Genomic DNA, 20,583 nt, shown 5'->3' on the forward strand with positions numbered 1-20,583 from the left:
AACACTTGTCCAGGCCTTCCTGTCCTCCACCATCCCCCGGAGTCCACTTTAGCTCACACCAACTGCTTCAGTGACTCCATCCAGCCACCTCATCCTCTGCCGTCCCCTTCTTCTTTTGCCTTCAATTGTTCCCAGCATTACGGTCTTCTCCAGGGAGTCCTTCCTTCTCATTAGGTGGCCAAGTATTTGAGTTTCATCTTCAGTATATGGCCTTCTAGAGCAGTCAGGGTTGATCTCCTCTAAGACTGATTGGTTTGATCTCCTTGCAGCCCAAGGGACTCCCAGGAGTCTCCTCCAGCACAATTCAAAGGCCTCAATTCTTCAATAGGTAAATGAAGGATTTTACAGCTTCATGGCAACCAGTCTATAGTATGCAAAATACTGGTGCATGTGTGGGCATAATAAAAACCTCATGGCCATGGGTTACTAAGACGGACTAAGTTGGATTTAAAGATTGTTATAAAGAACTGACTTTTTAAAATATGAGGGGCGTTCAATGTATTCTTGGTATCGAGTTGATTTGCTATTGATGTGGGTAATTTAATTATTTCATTAGCTAATGACACTATCTGAGGGTATACATGCAAAATTTCAAATAAGTGTGATCATTAGTTCCCTAGTAATCCTTAGTGAAAGACGACCATGATGACTGACACAACAATGTTGAAGAAAATCGAGCGCTGCGCAGTGATTAAGTTCCTTACAAAACAAGGAAAAAGTAAAAAAATCATTCACGAAGAGATGGTGGCTGTTTACCCGGACTCTGCACCTTCATTATCTACTGTTCAAAAGTGGTCAAGTGAATTTAAAGGGGGCAGAGAAAGCATTGAAGAGGACCCTCACTCGGGCGGGCTGGTTACTGTCACTACGAAAGAAAATGTGAAAAAAATTGAGAAACTTGTATTGGAAGATGCCCAAATAAAAATCAAAATGGTACCAAAATGGTTGGTACCATATTTACTATTTTTCATGACCATCTTAACCTTTCAAAGGTCTGTGCAAGGTGGGTGCCGTGAAGGTTCGTGGCGCCTTAGAAACAAGTGTGAGTCGAGTGCTTCAGGGAGTTTTTAGAGCTCTGTGGTGAAGATCCATCGAGTATTTTTGACCGGATTGTTACTGGAGATGAAACTTGGGTTTATCACTATGACCCTGAAAGTAAGCAGGAGTCCATGCAGTGGCATTAAAAAAATGTGCTGACCCTCCAAAGAAATTCAAAGTCACTCCATCGGCCGGAAAAATCATAGCCACAGAGTTTTGGGACTCAAAGGGAATTTTATTGATCAAGTACACGAAAAAAGGTGAAAGTATAAATGCAGCATCTTATGCAACCACTCTGCATAATTTAAGAGAAGCAATTAAAGAAAAAAGGCGGGGAAAACTGACCGCAGGTGTGTCGCTTCTTCACTACAACGCACCTGTTCACACAGCGTGTGTTTCGAAGGCTGCTGTGCGAGACTGTGGTTTTGAAGAAATAAGCCACCTACCCTATAGCCCGGACCTGGCCCCCAGTAACTACTACCTATTCCTGAATTTAAAAAAAGATCTTCGTGGAAAGTGATTTTCTGACGATGAAGAGCTCAAGGCAGCAATTAACGAACATTTTTAGACAAGGAGGAAGGGTATTTTTTACTGGAAATTGAAAAGTTAATTTCTAGATGTAATAAATGTATTGAAGTTATGGGGGATTACATTGAAAAGTAAAAATTATTTCAATTTATTATTCCTTTTTCTTCATGCTGATACCGAAAATACATTGAACACCCCTCGTATGTTTTTGTATAGCTAGTAGCTAAAATTGCTTTCTTAATAGACGTGATAGGTAGAAGATTCTTTTAAAACACAGCTTCTTCTGGTTAATGGCTATTAATTATTATATAGCTTGGGTAAGAACTAGAGATAAACAGATTGAAATTAATAATGGGGCCTATGAAACTGATAAAAATCCTGAGGGTGGGTTTTGTTTTGTGTGTTTTTGCAATGGCTGACAAAAAGAAGCTTGAAAAGCATATACTTCCATTTGGGTGAATTTATGCTGATTCAGAGTGATTGTAATTTATCCTGCCTGAAGTTAAGTGTGATATTTGTGAAAAATCAGTTATTATAAAAGAAACACTATGGCTATAATCCAAGGGTAGGCATTCTCAGTTGTGCTCAGTCACGGATTATTTTGTATTATTTGGGTTTATATGTATTTATTGGTTTTGTAAGCCATCCAGAGACCTGCAACGTATTGGACAGGGTAAAAAAGGCATTGTGGTGCCTGATGATGCCAATGTACTCTTGGATACCTTTCTTGGTGCCTGCCAAGTCTTGGTCCCACCTCTCTTACTTTCTTTTGTTTTCAAATAACAAAATGTATTTTTGATAGCTGGGATTGCTTCAAAGCAAAAGGGGGATCTTTGTTTGCGCCCGTCTTCTTTTCCCATGAATGTCACTGAAATATTTTTAGGAGAAGTTAGCTTGGGGCTGGAGGTGTCTGTTTCCCTTTCCTCAGGCAGTGACTATCCTGCTGAAGGAAACAAAATTGCTCAGATCTTTCTTTAGATCCTGTGGTCGGTCGGTCGGTCGGTCGGTCGGTCGGTCGGTCGGTCGGTCGGTCTGTCTGTCTGTCTGTCTGTCTGTCTGTCTGTCTGTCTGTCTGTCTTTCTTTCTTTCTTTCTTTCTTTCTTTCTTTCTTTCTTTCTTAGCCACTTGTCATTAACAATGCCTGAGCTATCCCTACCTCCAAAAAAGTGGGTTTAAAAAAAAAGGGTAAATACTCTGGGTTCCTTCTTGGTGTACACTGTATGCTGACGTATTGTTTCCTTCCTGACAAAAAGGCACGCATGTGGGTGGCTTGCTTACCTCACTAATCTGTAGGTTTCCATACAGAGAGTGCAAACTGTGTACTTTTAAAATGGGAAGGGAAAGTAGCAGGCGACGTAGGCTCAGAGGTGAGGGCTGCCAGTCTTTTGTTGTTGCTTTTTGAACTGCACACACCTGGAGTGGTTAAGCACATACTGTGTGCAGCCAGTTCCTTTGGGACAGGATGGGGAGATAGAGAAACAAATGAAGACACAGGCTTGGATGGGTTAAATAACTGGCCACAACTTTTGTGGCTTCAGCTTGGAATAGAATGAGTGGGGGCACAGGGCACGGATCCCCGTGCTCGCCAGCAGTCTGATCAGTGCGCTCTGTCCTGTCTTCCAGATTCCTCAGTGGGGGCGGGAGCATGAGTCAGAGGCACACCCCACAGCAATGGCCGTTGAAGTGAGCCCCTTTCTGCTCCCACTCGGTGTGAGTGGATTGTAGCCCCACACTGAGTTGAGCCCAAATGCTCTTCTTGGAAGAAACACTGGGGACCCAAATCCCATCCTCCTAACCAGTGGATCCAGCCCAATCACTTTCATGCCTACTTAGCATGAATGTAATAATAGCTCTGACCCAGAACTGAAGACATTATAGCTCATACTTGTCCTGCCAAACAAATCCATATATTACTGGGTTAATGTTCTTGTAATGAGGAAGGTAAAAACCCTGCCCTCCCATATCAGTCTGTGTGCAGGCAAAATTCCTTCCTAGCCCTGCTAACCAGCGACTAGCTGTACTCTGCGGCAAGAAATGAGCTACCCTGAAGGCGATGGGTGGGTAAGTCTGCGAGGTCAATGCCAAATCCACATTGGAGGCCCATGCTTAATGGCCTCTGGTAGACTAAAAGGAGGTTCTTCCTTCTGCCTAGGAGGAAAAGGGTGTGCCCCTGCTGAGCCAGTCTAGCTCTGGTAGCTCCTTGTCTCCCATTGGGAGTGCCACTGCCCCCCTCCTAGCCTTCTCACCTGCAACATTGCGCTTCAGGTAAGCCAGGAGCTGCGCTGAGGTTACAGTTTTGATTCTTTGGTAGCCTCATTCTCCTTCATTCAGAAATGTTATTTTGAGGGAGTTGTTCTTGGTGGTTCATATCAGAGAATGTGGAGCACTGTGGGAGCTTCAGCTATTGGATGATATGAAATATAGTAGATCAATCAATCAATGTTATCCTGAATAGATAAGGGGCATAGATAAGCAGGGAAACATATTATGTGCTCTGTATGTTTGCTCCTATTATAGAAGCACAGGACTGATGTGCATAGCAGGTCAACACATCTAGAGGGGTACAAACTGTCCACTTCTGGCACATTTAGATGTTTATTTCTCCCCCTTCACACTGTGTCTTACTGGGTAAGTACACTAATGTAATAACTGGGGCTGCCATGTAAGTATGAAATAAGGCCAAGTAAATTTGAAAAAAAAATTACTGATCTGGTTTGCATGTAACAGCAACTCCTGGTTTGTTTAACCCAAGAATTGCCATGGCTGAGCAGGAACAAGCAAATGCGCTATCTCCTGTGTGCTCACTTCTACTATAAGGCAACAACCCAGGCATACCCCATTCCTAGGTTATCATGGATCTCAACCCAGAACTTTGGGTTGTTTCAAGGTTAAACAATCCAGAGTTAACTCGATGTTGGTTTGCTGCTTAACTCTGGATTGCTTGGGGTTTAAACAACCCAAAGTTTTGGAGCTTGCAGATCAAAGTAAATACCAGGAATGGGTCATAGATTGAAAGTAGGTGTGAAGTAGTGCATTGCTTGCTCCCACTTGCCACTTTCTGGGTTAAATAACCCTAACCCAGGCTTATTTAACTCAGAGATTGCTGTTGTGCACAAACAAGGCCTATATCTCAGCCTCAGTTTCCTTGCAATGTTATTCTGAGAATAAAATGAACTGTACTGGGTTCCTTGGAGTACAGGATTTTTGAAAACTCATGGACAAAGAACAAAAAAAATCATAATTGGTAGCATGTACATGTGTTATAACAGTGAGGTGTCTATATTAGGAATCCAAATGATGGCACTTTCTGGTTTTGATTGATGTTTTTCTAGTATGGCTTTGGTTCAGGCTAATAAAATGTTAGTAACTAGTTAGATACAGCCAAAACAGTTTGGTTTTGCTTCACAAGGAAAACACAACCAATTAAAATAATGATTTGTAAATGTGACAACATGACTAATGCTATATTTACGCTAATTTTATCATTATTTTACATAGATTTTGGATAACTGAGCATGGTTAGAATGCGATGGAAATGCTCATCTACTTTTATGGGCAAACATCTCTCCCAGAGGCCATATCCACTCATATTCACTGAAAGCTTTGTTGAGCTAAATTCCCTCCCACCCCAACAAATCCTAGATCTGAGCCACTAACTTGATTTAGGCTGCAATTCTATACTCACTTACCTTTGAGTTACCCACATTGAACTCAGTGAAACTTACCTTTGGGTAGACATGTGCAGGATCGCACTGCTAATTCTGTTCCCATTACAGTGCAAACTCATTAGTTTTGTAAGTTTTCCTGTGTCTCCCCCTCCCCGCAGTTGTGGGAACTGTAGTTTGGTAAGGGTACTAAGGAGCAACTCAGACTCAGTTGCAGTTTCTAGGGTTCTCTGCAACAAAGGAATATTTTATAAAGGAGTCCCGCTGGAATGTATAGAACATAATAAGGTTTAAGGCCGTCGGACTCAATGAGGCTTATGAGTGGACATGTACTTGTATAACATTGCACTGCAAGTCTAAATATCAGCTTTCCCCAGCATGGAGTCCTCTAGATGTGTTGTAGTGCTGGTTGAGGGTTGCTGGGAGTTAGTTCTACACATCTGGTGGACATCTGGCTGAAAAAGGCTGCCATAGATCAGGTAGTGCTAGACTTTGGGACTTCAACTCCCAGAAGCCCTTGCCAGCAATAGCCAATGATCAGGAATGCTGGGAACTGAAGTCCAAAACCTGTGGCTATCTACTTACTGCCCACCAGTGCAGTATACCAGCGGTTCCCAAACGGTGTTCTGTGAAACTCTAGGATTCTGCAAAAGCTGTGTAGGGGTTCCATGAAAAATCTCAAAAATCTCCTTTAAAGCAGATTTTAAAATGAAACCACACAAGGCCAACTATTTGACTGTCAGTTGGTGTCCAAGCAGCAAACAAGGAAATGCATCATGTCATTTGGTTCCTAGGATGTTGGGAATAACTGAAAGAATTCATTTGGGATATTACCATACAATCGCTTTATTCATTTGTTATATTTAAAATATTTTATCATTATTTCCAAACCTACTATATTATGCAAAGCACTCAGGCAATAGGAGCAGATGAAAGAAGGAAGGACGTAGTGGGTTCACAATGCTTAGTAAAAATCAGGGATAGAGTGAGGATTAGAGGTTCTATGACCGAAAAAAATTTGGAACCGCTGCAGTAGACACTAAAGGGAAGAAAGCTGAGGTTAAGGGAAGTTGAAGCAAGCAGCCCAGAGACTCTTTGGCTGGGGGGGGGGGCTGCATATAAATTTAAATAAATCAATAAATAGGTGGAGGCTGCCTCCTTTCCACAGTGCAATCCTGTTTGCTCAGGAATAAATTCTAAGACTTACTAAGACTTAAGGAATAAGTTCTGGACTTACTCCCAGGTACGTCTGCAGTCTAAATGCTTATAATACAACACAGTACTCAGGATCACAGGAACTCCGTCCCATTTACATTTACTTGTAAGTCCTATTGAACTCAGTGGGACTTGCTTCGGATTAAGTATGCCAGGTTACAAGCAGCAGAGAGCCGCTGCAGCCGGTCGCTCCTAGAACACGTGGCCGCTACCGCACAGAATCTGTGTGAAGTTCCCCAGGTGGGGGCAGATCACGTGCCCTCTTCGCCAAGACGCGAGAGGTTGAGTGAAAGGAGCGCCCACTAGGAAAGAGGGCACAGGGTCGCCGCCTCCCCCGCTTCACTCATCCAGCTCACAATGATCTGTCATACTTACATGGGGGGGGGGGGAGAGGGCAAATAGGCGGTTTGAGGAGGCGGGGCTAGAACTCGGGACCGCTCAATGCCATTGGTCCTCGGAGGAGGAGTTAAGCAAGACTCTCGTTTCCCGATTGGGCGGGCTTGAGGAGATTGAAAGGAGAGCGGGGGTAGGGCGGAGCCAGACGGTGGTTTCCAGTTAATAGACGATTACTGGATGGGGTGGAGGGTGGGTGAGTGAGAGGCTACTGAGTGAGAGAGCCGGGACGGGGAGTGAAGGTACGGGGCGGAGCGGGGTCTCCGTGGGGGCTGAGGGGCTCAGCTGGGTGCGCGTGTCTGGGGGACTGCGTGGTCTGCGCTTCTTGCCTCCCTCTCTCTTGTCTGGACTATGCATGTGTAACGCGTAGACACGCACACGTGTGGGAGGTTGTGTCTCCTGGGCAGGCGTCTTCCCGTCAAGGAGAAAAGTGCCGGGGGATTAAAAAAAAAGTCGGTGTGTGAGGGGGGTGGGTGGGAAGCAAGTGGATTATTAGTGCGAAACCGGGTTTGTGTTTGTTTTTTGCTTGGGGTATAAAATGGGCTGGAGGGAAATAAAAGTTGAGAGGGGAGAGAGGCGTGTGTTACGTAAATATGCCACTATATTTTCCTTAATTTTATGGCTTTATCGTCTGTATTTAAAGTAATAATAGTGAATTATTATTAGCAGGTAAAGAAACCTGCTATATGTATATTTTAACTAACTTGAATTGACACTGTGCTCATTCCAGTTGGTGGTTGTCAGAAAGAGTTAAGCCACTTTCAGGGAGTTGAGAACTCTCTGAAAACTTACTTTTCCTGATCAGTGAAGACCATGTCCCTTATACCCTCTCCCCTGCTGAATGATTTGTGCATCCAGACTTCCTGAACCTGGTTCCCTTCAGAAGTATTAAACTACAACTTGCTGACTGGGGATGCTGGGAGTTATAGTCCAACTTATCTGGAGGGCACTATATTGAGGAAGGCTCTGTTTGCTACAGCTAACATCTAAGAATGTAATGTTCTAAACTAATCTGCAACACGTAGTGTCAGATAGCCTTCCAAAGAAATAGGACAGGAACTTGTAAATTGAGCCGCAGGAACATAGTTCCTGAATGCAGTTCATGCCTCCTCCCACATGCTCTTATGAGAGCATATAAATGGAGAACGAGAATGTGAATGGGTACGTGATTAAGGGCACAATCCTATGCATGCTTAACCGGTAAAGTCCTACAACATGGTTGACTGGGGAATGCTGGGAGTTGTATAACACTATTTTCTGTCTACACTTTTGTAAGCTGTGTGTGTTTGTATTCACACTTGTTTTGTGAACAACTGGGAAAAAGGTGGGCTCACATTTTTAGAGCGAGATATATGTGAATAGGATCTTCATCATCAGCCATTGGCTCTGTTTCTCACACCCCTCCAGGTGGATAGTGCATGGACTGAACTATGGTCAGTTATGGTTGTTTGGAGGATGCTTAGATTGTCTCTGGAAAGCACTGGAGGGGAATTTCAAAAGCAAAAAAGAAAGAAAAGTTTAGTTCTGGGGCATATTTGTGAGTAATGAATGCAGTAGGGGAAATAGTCTTCTGACATACCAGACCAGGAACAGAGGCCATAGATCTGGCTGTGATCACGTGCATTTGATCCTGTCCTCCTGAACTCACTAGTGCTGTAATGTGTAAACAAGACTTCAGAACTTCTCAACAGTCTGACTACTTGGTGGGTCAGAAGGGAATTAAACCAGAGATTACTTGTATAAGGTGTACACATGCCCTAGCTTTGTTACTTTCCTAACTATTTTGAAAACAATGGATTGTCTGGGTTCTTTAAGACCTTAAGAATTGTTGAGATTTGGTTTGCTGACAATAGCAAACAGTTTGTGTGAACCATATGGAAATTTAGAGCCATTTGAAATGGCATCTTGGGTTTAGTGCAGTATGTCAGAACTGCTATTGCATGGTCAAATATGTAAGCTTCATTATAGCCCAGGGGTGGCCAGACTTGCTCAATGGAAGAACCACATACAGTGAATGTCAGCTACAAGTGGGCATTCACAAGTGACAATGGCAGGCAGTGAGCTGCAAAATGAATTCAAAGAGCCACATGTGGCTTGCAAGCCTTGGTTTGGCCACACTGATATAGCCTGAAGTGCTTGATCTTGCCCAATCTTGGAAACTAAGCAGGGTCAGGCCTGGTTGAAAGTGCTTAATTTGTGAAATGAAATGCCAAGGCTTAATCCTGACTAGAAGTTATATTCTTTAAAATGAGACAAAGAAGCAATTTGCCTTAAATCCAAGACAAATGGGGCCATCTGTGTTAATTATTGTTTTACATTTATTCCACACCCATCCTTGGGTGTCCAAGGCATACTGGGATACAGCTGCCCGCCTTAGAATGCAATTCCTATGTATTATTAGATTAAAGAAAAGACTTACAGCCCCAACATACCCTAACCAGTGCAGCTGGGGAGAGAGATGCTTGGAGTTTTAGGACTTTTTTCTGCTTAGGATTGCACCCTTAACCATGCAACACTCCGGACTGAGAGGAAGTGACTGGCCTAGAGCCACTGTGTGGGCTTCATTGTCCAAGATAAGATCTGGACATTGCATTGTATGAATAATAGCACGTTAATCTTTTAAAGTGTCTTTACTAATGCTTTCATGCACTCATTATTCCTTGCTTTAGTCTCTGGTTTATTTTCTCCTGGTTAGTGTGAGTGTAGGCTTGTCTGTATCTACACTGTGGTTAGGATGGATTGCAGGGCTGTGTATCATGCTGGCATGAGTGGTTTGGGGGAAGCATGTGATAGTAGTTGTTAATTCCTCAAGCACCTCTTCTCTCACCTGGTGCCTTCCGGAAGTTTTAGACTGAAAACCCATAGCTTTTGACAATGTAAGCTGTGGTTGATAGGAGTTTGGTCCAAACCATCTGGAAGGTACCACACTAGGGAAGGTTGATGCTAGGTTATATACGTGTGTGTGTGTGTTTGTGTAGAGCCTCTTGAAACAGCATTAAAGAATTTAGGATTTTTCTGTTATCCATTCTGAGTCCAATTCAGGCATTAGTCAAACACCTCTTTCTGCCAGATAACGGTACTGCAGAGACTGAAGACATCTTGGAGGTTGGATATGGAGTCACCATAATGCTCTCCTATCTGCTCATTGTCCTCCACAACTATTCCACTAAAGTATTTCTCCTCAAGCCAGGTTGATTTTTGGTCTGAGTAAGATTATGCAGAAAGGGAGTGAAATTCAAGTCTTTCTCTCTCACCCACTGACTCATACCTGCAAATATATTCTGTACTGCCCAACAGCCAATGCTCCCTGGGCAGTTCACAAAGCATATTTTAAAACCCCCCCAACAATAAAAGATACATTGTATCAGGGTGGACTAAGACTAGATTCAAATCATGGTTTTGCACACTGCCTGCCTTACCAGTAAGTAGGGGGACTGCATTAAAATATTCCTAAACTGTGTCTCTTTTATGCCCTGCTGCCATTATAGGTTTTTTTCTCCAGGGAAAGAATGACATGTTAAACCTCAGGGTATATACAAAAAGGTCCAAAAACTTGTGGAGCTTTCTGCTCACAAGGTTTCACTTTCATTTTTACTGCTTGCACCTCCCTCCTTACACTTAGCTTCTTGTGCAGATCTGTTCAACTCCCAACAATCTTCTTCTGTTCAATGAATTGTTTGAAGCTTAGCTGTTAAGAAGTAAAGGGTTGATTCTGTCTACATAGATTTGCAAAGTGGCAGTGGGATTAAGGTCTTTTTCTCAACTCTGTATGTCTTTTTAATAACATTTTTGCTGTGAAGAAGAGGCATGTAATCTCTACAGATACAAATTCATCATTTTGAGAACTGTAAAACCAAGCATCTGTGATAATATCTTCCAGATAGAATCATTGCCCAATCTTACAGAAGAGCATGCCATTTTGAATGGATTAACAATTCATTTACCAAAAAATTTAGACATTGCATGAACATAAAGCCTAATACTACATAATCAAAAATTAATTATTATTTCATGATGATAACCTTTGGACTATAATGTTTGTAAATAAAAAGCTATCTTTAGATAGATTTTTTTCCTCAAAAAAAGAAATCCAATTTTAATTTTTTAAAAATCTGATTTTTGATTTTTAGAAAAAATACTGATTTTTATCCATCCTGCATTGTATAAAAATATATTAAAACATCATTAAAAGTTTACAATACAAAATTTAAAACTACATATTAAACAGGTGTGTGTATATAAAATTAATAAAAGAAGAAAAAAGAAGAAATATCCAGACCTATTGGCAGCTAGGGGGCCCCAGGAGCTACTTGAATGCCTTGCAGTAGAGGTTGGTCTTTACCTGGTGCCAAAAAGATAGTAAAGTTGGTGCCAGGCAGATCTCAGTGGGGAGCTCATTCCATAACTAGGGGGCCACCACTAAATAGGCTTCTTCTCCTTTTTGCCATCAACCAAGCCTCCGTTGCAGGTGGCAGTCAGAGAGAGGTCGTTGTGTTTGGATAGAAGAAGGTCAGGAGAGGCATTGTGGTCCCAGGCCATGTAGAGCTTTATAAGTTAAGACCAGCACCTTGAATTAGCCTAGGCAGCCAGTCCAAGTGGGCCAGAATTGGTGTTATATCATCTGACTCCTTTTATTCATCTGGCTGCTGCATTTTGCACAAGAACAGTCTTGAAGGGCAGGCTCATACAGAATGCATTGCAGTAAACTAGTTTAGAGATTACCAGAGCATAGATCACGGATAGCAGGCAATCTCTGTCCAGAAAGGGGTATAGCTGAGCTGGTGGAAGGCACTCCAAGCCACTGAAGCCATCTGACCCCGAAGTGAGAAAGATGACTCAAGGAGCACCCCGAGGATACAAACCTGCTCCTTCAAGGGAGGGCAACCCCGTCTAGAACAGTCTGAATTCCCATCATCCAGTCAGAAGAACCACCCACTACTAGTGTCTCAGTCTTGTCTGGATTGAGCTTTATTTTGTTAGCCCTCATCCAGTCCATTGTTGCAGCCAGTTCAGCGCATCCACAGCCTCCCCTGCTGAAGATGAAAAGGAGAGATAGAGCTGTGTGTCATCAGCATATTGATGACAGCGCACTTCAAAACTCCAAATGACCTCACTCACTGGTTTCATGTAGATGCTAAACAACATGTGGATCAAGGCTGACCCTTGGGGAACCCCATACTGGAGAATCTAAGGGACAGAGCTATATCCTCCAATTACTGCCTTCTGGAGTCTACCATCCAAGTAGGAGCAGAGCCACTGCAATGCAGTGCCCCACATTCCCAGCTCAGTCAGTCTCTCCAAAAGGATACCATGGTCAATGCTGAGAAGTTCAGGAGAACCAACAGGGTCTTACTCCCCCTGTCTCTCTCCTGACACAGGTAATCATACAGAATAACCAAAGCTGTTTTCATGCCAAAACCAGGCCTAAACCTTGACTGAAATGGATCCAGATAAATGATCTCGTCCAAGAATGCCTGGAACTGGTTAGCCACCATCTCAAGAACCTTGCCCAGGAAGGGAATATTTGCCAGTGGCCTCCAATTGTCGAGTTCTTCTGGGTCCAGGGAGGGTTTCTTCAGGAGTTATCTCAACACTGCTTATTTCAGGTGGCCCAGGACTACACCTCTTAGAAAAGCATTAATCATTTCCCTGGCCCAGCTGTCAGATCCTTTGCAACTGGCTTTTATTAGCCAGGAGGGGCAAGGATCCAGAACGGACATGATAACATGAACCTGTCCAAGCACCTGGCTAACACCTTTGAGCTGTATTAACTGGAACTCATCCAACATAACCAGACCAGACTGTGCTCTGGATATCTTGCCTGATTCCACTGCTATAACATTTGGAGTCCAAGTCCAAATATTCGCAGTCCACAGCCAGCATGGGGTTGAGAATTCTGGGTTTGCAGCAGATCAGATAAACTCACCATAAATGTCTTGCTAGATTTTCCACTCCTCATGTTCATTTATTTTAATATGCATATATACAAAACACACTTTCAGGTGCTTGCTGTGGTTGTCCAAATAATAAAAGCTCTGAAAATTAGCTTGGTCACCTGCATCCCTTTAGCTTGGTCTAGTGAGAGCCAAATAATTTGCTGTGAACTTTTCTGAGTGGTGACAGGTAGTTTTAACTCTTCTCCAGTTTAATTCTCATAGAATTTTCATGAGGATGGATAACTTTAATTACTTCAGAGTGCAATCCTGTGCATGCTGGATGGAGAATGCTAGAAGCTGTAGGACTTTTATTCCAAAAACAGCATAGGACTGTGGCCTTACTCATGTGAAAGTTCCATATACTCCAAGTAAAAGCAAGACAGAAAACAAAAGCCAATCTAACCTTCTAATACATACATACATTCCAATAGTTACACAGAACAGCAATTATTATTTCAGTGGCTAGAATCTCGGAGACTTCTTCATGCAGATGCAAAAATGTGCACATGCATAATAGGTCGTGTTTTCCTAATAGCAGCTTCTCCCATGGCACATTTCTAGCTGTTTTTGAAATTCTTCCCTCCCTCCCGCTCCACAATAGAAAGGCAGGCAGGCAGCTGCTTGTAGAAGAATGGAAAATGTCATGCTGCATGCATGTTTCAGGTTATGTATGTGTCTCAGAAACTTCTTTGTAATTCGCATGCTCCAAGGAAGCTAGTTTTGTTTACTGATTAAGAGCTTGAAGTGGAAATCCCTGATATTAATCTTAGTTCAGTCCAATTCATTGGATAGCCTTGAGCCTGCTACTATCTCTTGGGGTGCATACAGACATGCATGATTTTAGCAAGGGAGGATGCTACACTACCTGCATATTGCGGGAGCGTAACATTGACCTTTTCTGCTGGGTTGAGATCATGGGAAGCCTGTTCTGGCTGTAACAGAAGCTGGGTTGGATCAGCACAGATTGGCCAGCTCCGGTGTCAGGCATAGACTTAACATTTTTCCCTTTCTCAAAGCAGGGAAAGTGCGTGATTTGTTACTTGTGTCAATTACAAAGCCATTCCTCCACCCACTTTTGAAACTGTTTTTTACATTCATTTTTGAGTAAAATGCTTAAAGTGCTGAACTACTATTGAAACTGATTAATATGAAAGAGACTTGAAAACAGTGAAGATAGCCTGCCTAAAGTGTGGGCAGATGGTCGGCACCAGTGTCGAATCCTGAAATTATATGTGTGTTGTTCGAGGGTTTAAATGTTAAATGTTGTTAGAAAATGCCATACCTACTCCAGTTTGAAGGTACTACTGACTATATGCAGCCTTGGACTCAGTCTCCATCTGTAATAGAGGGATAACAACACTGACCAGACTCACAGTTATTTAAAGATTGCTTACTAATGTATGTGAAACATACTGATACTTATTAATAATGATTAGCTATCTCTAGTTAGGAATTAACTAGAGGCTTCCTTTTTTAATAACAAAAAATAATTCTTAGCATTACTGAGTATTTAAAGCATTTAATATATATTATAATTATGTGAGAGTTTCAACCAGCCTGCAAGGTAGACCAGTATACTGTCTTGATGTTGCAAAGAAGGGGCAAGCAGGGAGGCTGAGAAAGTAATGCGTTGTTCATAGCAGAGCAAGATTCAAAACGGGGTCTTCCTCGCTCGAAATTTGGTCTATGCTGTGCCAGCTCTTAAATATAGCAGCTGCTGCTTGCCTTTTGTTCTGTAGCTCTGATAACCTGTTCAGATGTTAAAGTGACATGTGGCTTTGTCTCTTGTACCAGGATTGGATTTGTTTATTTTCATCCTTTAAAGAAGTGAGAGGGTACATTAGGTATGGCTCTTTACCTCAGATAGGAAGGCTGGATTAGGCTTTCTCTCTGTTCTTTGTGGACATGGGAGGTGGTGACTGTGTGTTCATATGGCTTTCTGGGAAGTGCATAAAAAGGGTGAGGCATCTCTGTGGTTTGTTTGGCACCAGATTAAGAAATGGGTGGAATCTTTGTGGAAGACTGTAAGCAGGCAGAAGCCAAGGATAGAGAAAGAGGTATTATAATCTTCCTCATGCTCTAATAAAAGACATCTCTTTCTAATCTTTGTATGATTTAACTTTTTAAGGAAAGATGCTCACATTCTGTACAAATTAACTTTTAGACACAGTTGTCCCAGGGCTTGCTTTGTTCTGTAGCATACTTGCCTCCCACACTAGATATGGGATAATGACTCAGTTTCCTTTACAGCATCAGATGCAATAGTAACTTGTTCAGGGGGAAAAACTATTTCCTTCTGAAAGAGACTTCTTTTCAGTGTTTAGCTTTATTTTGGAGTGTCTTCAAAATTCTGGGAAGCTGCTGGTGCTTACAGAACAGACGTGATTGTCACTAAATTGCAGCATGTGTGTCAGCTTGGCCTCAGGACTTGAATTTCAGAGCAACAAAAATCCCAGGAACCTGAGAACACAGGCACTTAAAATGGCATGCTGGCACCTAGGAATTTTGAGCCTTTTCCTAGCCGTGTGTAGACCTGACTCTTAGGAATTTGAAAGAAAGTAAACAAGAACTGAAAAAATATTGAAGTGCTGACACTGAGGCTTCAATTAAACACTTAAAAAAACAGCCTAGTACCCTGCTCCTGCAGTTTAAAAGTGCCTAGTAACTGCTGCTTTATTTTACTGCAAACATGGCATTGTTTTGTTTTCTTTCTGGCATTTTGTAAACTTGCAGAATTCTTGCAAATCACATGTCAAATTTATGGAACTTTTACAACAAGAATAATAGCGTCATTCCTCAAGTTTGGCACCTCTGATATTCTAGTATGGTGGGGTTCAGCAGCTGGAGGCACAAGTTGACTCTCAGGTTGTTTGCTGTGTAGAAAGAGGGACTGCTGTCAACCTACAGTTCTTCCCGGAAATACACTTTGATGATGGGGATGGACATTTCTCTCATTGGCATTCCCATGAATTGTTTATCAAAGCAATGTCCTGCATGCTGAAATTCACGGCCAGTAAATTTGAAAAGCACAGATGCTCATCACTTAAATGCTGGCTGCACAATGTGAAGGACACCTGCATCCACCTTAAATCCTCTGCAAGATGGTTGACTCTGTGATGGTCTGGGATCTGCTGCACAATTCTGTTCAGTGTGCTGAGGCTCTGTGTTCTTAGTTTATGCACTTCCAATTGTGGTCCATAGTTAGGAAGTCTCTGTATGTGGTGGGCTCTGCAGTGTACTACACAAATTACTTTCCTGGCCATTGCATGCCACAGGATTTCACACTCCTGATCCATTCTCAGCTTGGGTTCCTTAGACTGTGGGCCTTCATTCTTGGGATTCATCCTTTCTATGGGTGGAGAACTATTCCAGTAGAGGTAGTGGTGATGTTCTGGTCCTATTGATGTGTATAGGACTGCATTTAGTAATACCCTATCCTCCTCACCCTGCTTCTGCTGCTACCATTTCCATGCACTCCCTTCTACTTTTACCAGGATGCACATGGGACCTAAGATGGGCAGGCCTGTGCTTGTGCCTGTTGTATGATTTGTTGAATCCATCCATTTGTTGAACTGAACCCCTGGAGAGCTACTGTAGATTAAGTAGATCACACTATGTTTGATGGACCAGTAGTCTAACTCTGTAGAAGCAGCTTCATATGTTCAAATGCATAATTCAAGAATTATGGAATTTGAATATTCATCTTTGTAATTTACTTTATTGGAGAAACATTTGGGTTATCAATATTTTTCTGTTTCAGATGTGCTTAGTGTAATGTCAATGAGCAGGCCATTATCAGTAGTCCTGGGTACTGTCTGTACTTGTAAGAATGGAGAGGGGGACCGTGCATTATAAGAATATAAATGGCAGGATAAGAGAGAGCAGGAGTCCAACCAGATAAGGCAGGGCAAAGACTGCTGTGAGTTTTAAAGTATTAATTCTAATGTTAAGTATTGTTGCAACATGGACAAAGGCCGAAAATAGAAGCTGGGCAGGGATTAGCTTGGAAATTTTATATTTTTAATATTCTGAGTATGTTTGAGATTAGTTTACTGCCTAGTAGTTGTTAGGAAAAGGGCAACTGATAGTTAGGAAGTCTAGTAGGTAGGTGTGGTGCACACTGTGCTATATTCATTTTGAGCTTGACGGTGGTGTACTTTGACCATTATAGACTGTGTAAGCTTGGCCTTGGAATCTGCTGATTTGAGATACTGATGCTTTGAGGAAACATGGTTTTCAAATGCCAAGTCTATTGCCTATCCATTGCAAATCTCTGTGTGTAGAATTAGTGTTCTGCTTAAATCTGTGTTGATGCTGCTAAATATGGCTCTCTCTATATATACTCTGGAGAAATGTAAGGTTTAAGGAAGGAATGTATGTACTTAGTAAAATCTGTTCTGTGTCATGGATTTTCAGGTGCATTTTTTCATGTTGTATGTTCATAGATAGAATTGAGTTTTGCACATACACATGCATTTGTATAAATATGTTTCTATGCATTTGGACAAATTCACTCTAATGAAAATGCATAAATCCCCTCAAAGTGCACATTTCCTGCTTTAATCTATGTAAGGGTGCACATTTTTGGTTGTTGTTTTTTAATCTGTTACTCAATTTGCATATAATCAAGGAATGTTAAAGACATTTCTGCAAGTCCTCAGAATCCATGTGACTTGGGGAAAGCTAGTAATAGAAATCTGAACTTATTTGAAAGGGTTGAGGTTTTCTGCATCTCCCTTACTTTTAGGCAATTATAATTGCCTAAATTAAAATTCCTGCAGAAGAGCCCTACTGTATCACACCAAGGGTCATCTGGTCCTGCCTTCTCTTCACAAAGCAGGCAACCAGCTGCCTTTCAGAAACTCTGAAGTGTGTGTGTGTGTGATTATTTTGCACTGTCAGTGTTCCTGTCCTTGTCTAAGCTTTGTTCAGGCAGGGTTTTTTTAAGTGTCTGTATCCATGGTTGCCAGGTCTTATAGGACTCTGCAGTGTGTCTTACCACCAAGAACTCGACTAGCTGACTGCCATTCTTTAAGCTGGTCTCTATCGCTGCAAGTCTTACAGAAGTTAAATAAAAGTGAAATAAAACATTACCTTTCTCCTCCAGTAGCAGCAAAAAGAAAACGTTTTCAAAATGTAAAAACCAGAAATATTCCATAGTTAAATGTGTTTCTCATTTATTTTGTATGTAAACAAATGGTGTGCTTGTCAAGCTGTGACTGTGTGAAAGAGTTTCATAACAGGATTCTATGCTACTAGATGGTTTTAGTGTTTTTGTACCATCTGAACTTTTGCCAAAACATTAATATGTTTGGGTTGAATGTTTAAATGCAAGATGTTTAACTCAAATTACTGCTTTTTGAGGATAAGATCCAACAAGGGAAATATCTAAAGAAGCTGTCAGGTGAGCTTTCCATACTTGTTGTCTCTGATTAGAGTAAGATCTTAGATGTGTACTTCTGAGAGATTTCTGACTTGTGTGAATTACAGAGGCAATGACTTTGTGTTAACTAACACTGTGAAGGAGTAGCATACTAAAAGCCTAGTTAACTAAACACCAGAACTGGTTCATACCACAGAATAAGAAGGGACTATGGATTAGCAGTAAGTAATCAGCAAAAGGGTCCAGGTTTGGTTTCTAGCATTTCCTGTTTAAAATGGGTTGGATAGAAGTTAGTGGGAAAGACCTTGCCCAGCTAGAAGCCCTGGAGAGTCTCTAGATAGATGAATATGAAGTCAGACTACGTTTCTGTCTGCAAAATCTTCCACAGTAGTGATAGTGAGTCCCACTTGCACTATAAATGCCTTGATTTGCTTTGAAAACTTCCTGAATAAAAGACTACAGCTGTTGTTGTTAACGCAGTATCTTAGAAGTTGGTCTTCAGAATTGGTCTGAATCTACTCTTATTTGATTGGAGCAGCAAATATTCCTCATGTGGAATGGAGCTTGCTTAGCAGAAAACCATGCTTTCTGTACATGTGGCCTCCCCTCCCCACCCAGAAGAATGAAATGGTGGGTTAGAAAAGTTGTCTGTCTTTTGGGTGGGAAAGGGATTTGGCAGTTTCTGTAGCTTATTGTATGGACTCAATGCATGAATCAGTACTGTCCTGTGGAACTGTTTCTTGCTGGTATCAATGGAGTAACTCCATTTGTACAAACTTTTTTGGCAGGGGGTGGGCCTAAGTTTTCCATCAAGGACTTTAACTCTTGTCACCTGCTCATTTATCCCTACCATCCTACTGAGTCTGCTAGGGACAGCATGAAGCATGCCTACTAGATCTTTTGTTTTGCTGTAGTTACAAGAAAGTGCATTATACAGTGCAGTAACACTTTACATTTCAATTTTGTTGAATACTGTTGGGGGGGGTCTTAAGCCCAGTTTATTCTCTACTTTTCTGTGGTTCTTTGTCCAACATTGTTGCTCAGTGGAGGGCCTTCGAGGAAATACAAACACAATTGCTCTAATCCTACAAAACTGACCTACATGTAGAAGAGTGTGTGTATTTTCCTGGCTTGGTTCATCTTCATGGGATTCCTTAATCCAGGAGCATGGGGAGGCTGCACTCCCTGCCTTCCAGGAGAAGCTTCATGACATAGTGTAGACCAACCTGGCCACAGGAAATTGCTGTTCCTGTGCTTCCTTTCCTCTTCAGTCTTTTCTTACAATCCTTTGGTATCATATAGATTAGATTGAGGGCCAGTAGGTTCTTGATTCATGTTTAGAAAATGTTTGATACTTCAGAGCTGCTGTTATTAATGTTACTTGTTTGCCTTTGCTCTCTGCTTCAATTAATAGTAAATACAAGATGGAAAGCCTGATGAAACAATGCCTGATTCATCATTCTTGGTTCTAGGGTTTGCCTGCCTTGGATAACACTAGCTTAGGTTGACAGCTGCCAAGAAGCTTACCATATCTTGCCTTCGAAAACCCTTGTAAAGAACATTGGTGAGAAGCTCTTTATTTGTGTCTTAAATTATTATTCTGTTCTTATACACTTTTAAATTATTGCACATTCTAAAATGTTTGAATTTTCTTTGAATGCCTTGCTTTATTTAGCATGGTTGTCTCAGCTTGTGTTCTGCTTTGGGCTTTTTCATGCAACCCGTCAAGGAACTTTGGAAACTCTAAAGTTCTTTGACCTAGGCAGAGGAATGAAAAGGACTGCTTGTGTATTTTATCTGTGACCTTTTAGTATTGATGGATCAAAGTGAAATTGAGACTCTGTGTTCTTTGGAATAAAACTGATGCAAGAAAATTAATCTTTAGGGATATATTGTGTATTTTGGAACAACTTATTTGCTTTTTTGTTCTATTGAATAATTGTATCAATATGGAAGATTTATACTTCTGCCTTTCCAGCAACTCTGTATGAGGCAGTTTACATACAAAATGAAAACAATATAAGCTGCAAGTGCTATGTATCCATCCCTCAAAACTCTCAGAAGCTGCTTACAAATTTGCTCTCATGAAATTCCATGTTATGTAGTTAACATGTATTTGTTCAGCTATACATAGCTAGCTTGTGAACCTAGAAATGCAAAATTTTCCAGGACCCAGGATTTTCTTTCATGAGGCACAGTGATTTATAACTGTTTATCACATTTGTATTCCATCTTTCTTTCAAGGAATTTAAATGATATGGGATTATTTTACTGTTGTTTTCAGGATAAGCCAAGAGTTTTATTCAAAGCTTCACAATGAAGTGGAATCTTGAACTTAGTATTCAAACATCTGTTAAAGAGGCCTGTTATGATATCAGCTGAGATAATGATAGGTGAGCAGCTAATGGCCAACAAAGGAGTGCAT

General features: G+C 41.5%; 1 protein-coding gene across 3 annotated transcripts in view; it reads left to right on the forward strand.

Annotated features, from left to right (window-relative positions):
• Window positions 1-7,014: 7,014 nt before the first annotated feature.
• The window catches only part of VDR (vitamin D receptor), an 85,048-nt gene continuing 71,479 nt past the window's right edge, over window positions 7,015-20,583 (forward strand). The window contains exons 1-2 of one of the 3 annotated variants that reach the window (XM_044443039.1): window positions 7,017-7,081; window positions 19,631-19,722. Coding sequence is in view for 1 of the 3 variants with exons in the window: in XM_044443038.1 (XP_044298973.1) it covers window positions 20,527-20,551 (25 nt within the window). In the remaining 2 variants the exon portion in view is untranslated. The other 2 variants (XM_044443040.1, XM_044443038.1) reach the window with 2 other exon arrangements.

This window comes from Varanus komodoensis, unplaced genomic scaffold (genome assembly GCF_004798865.1).
Source record: "Varanus komodoensis strain SLA01 unplaced genomic scaffold, ASM479886v1 scaffold41, whole genome shotgun sequence".
Lineage (NCBI taxonomy): Eukaryota > Metazoa > Chordata > Lepidosauria > Squamata > Varanidae > Varanus > Varanus komodoensis.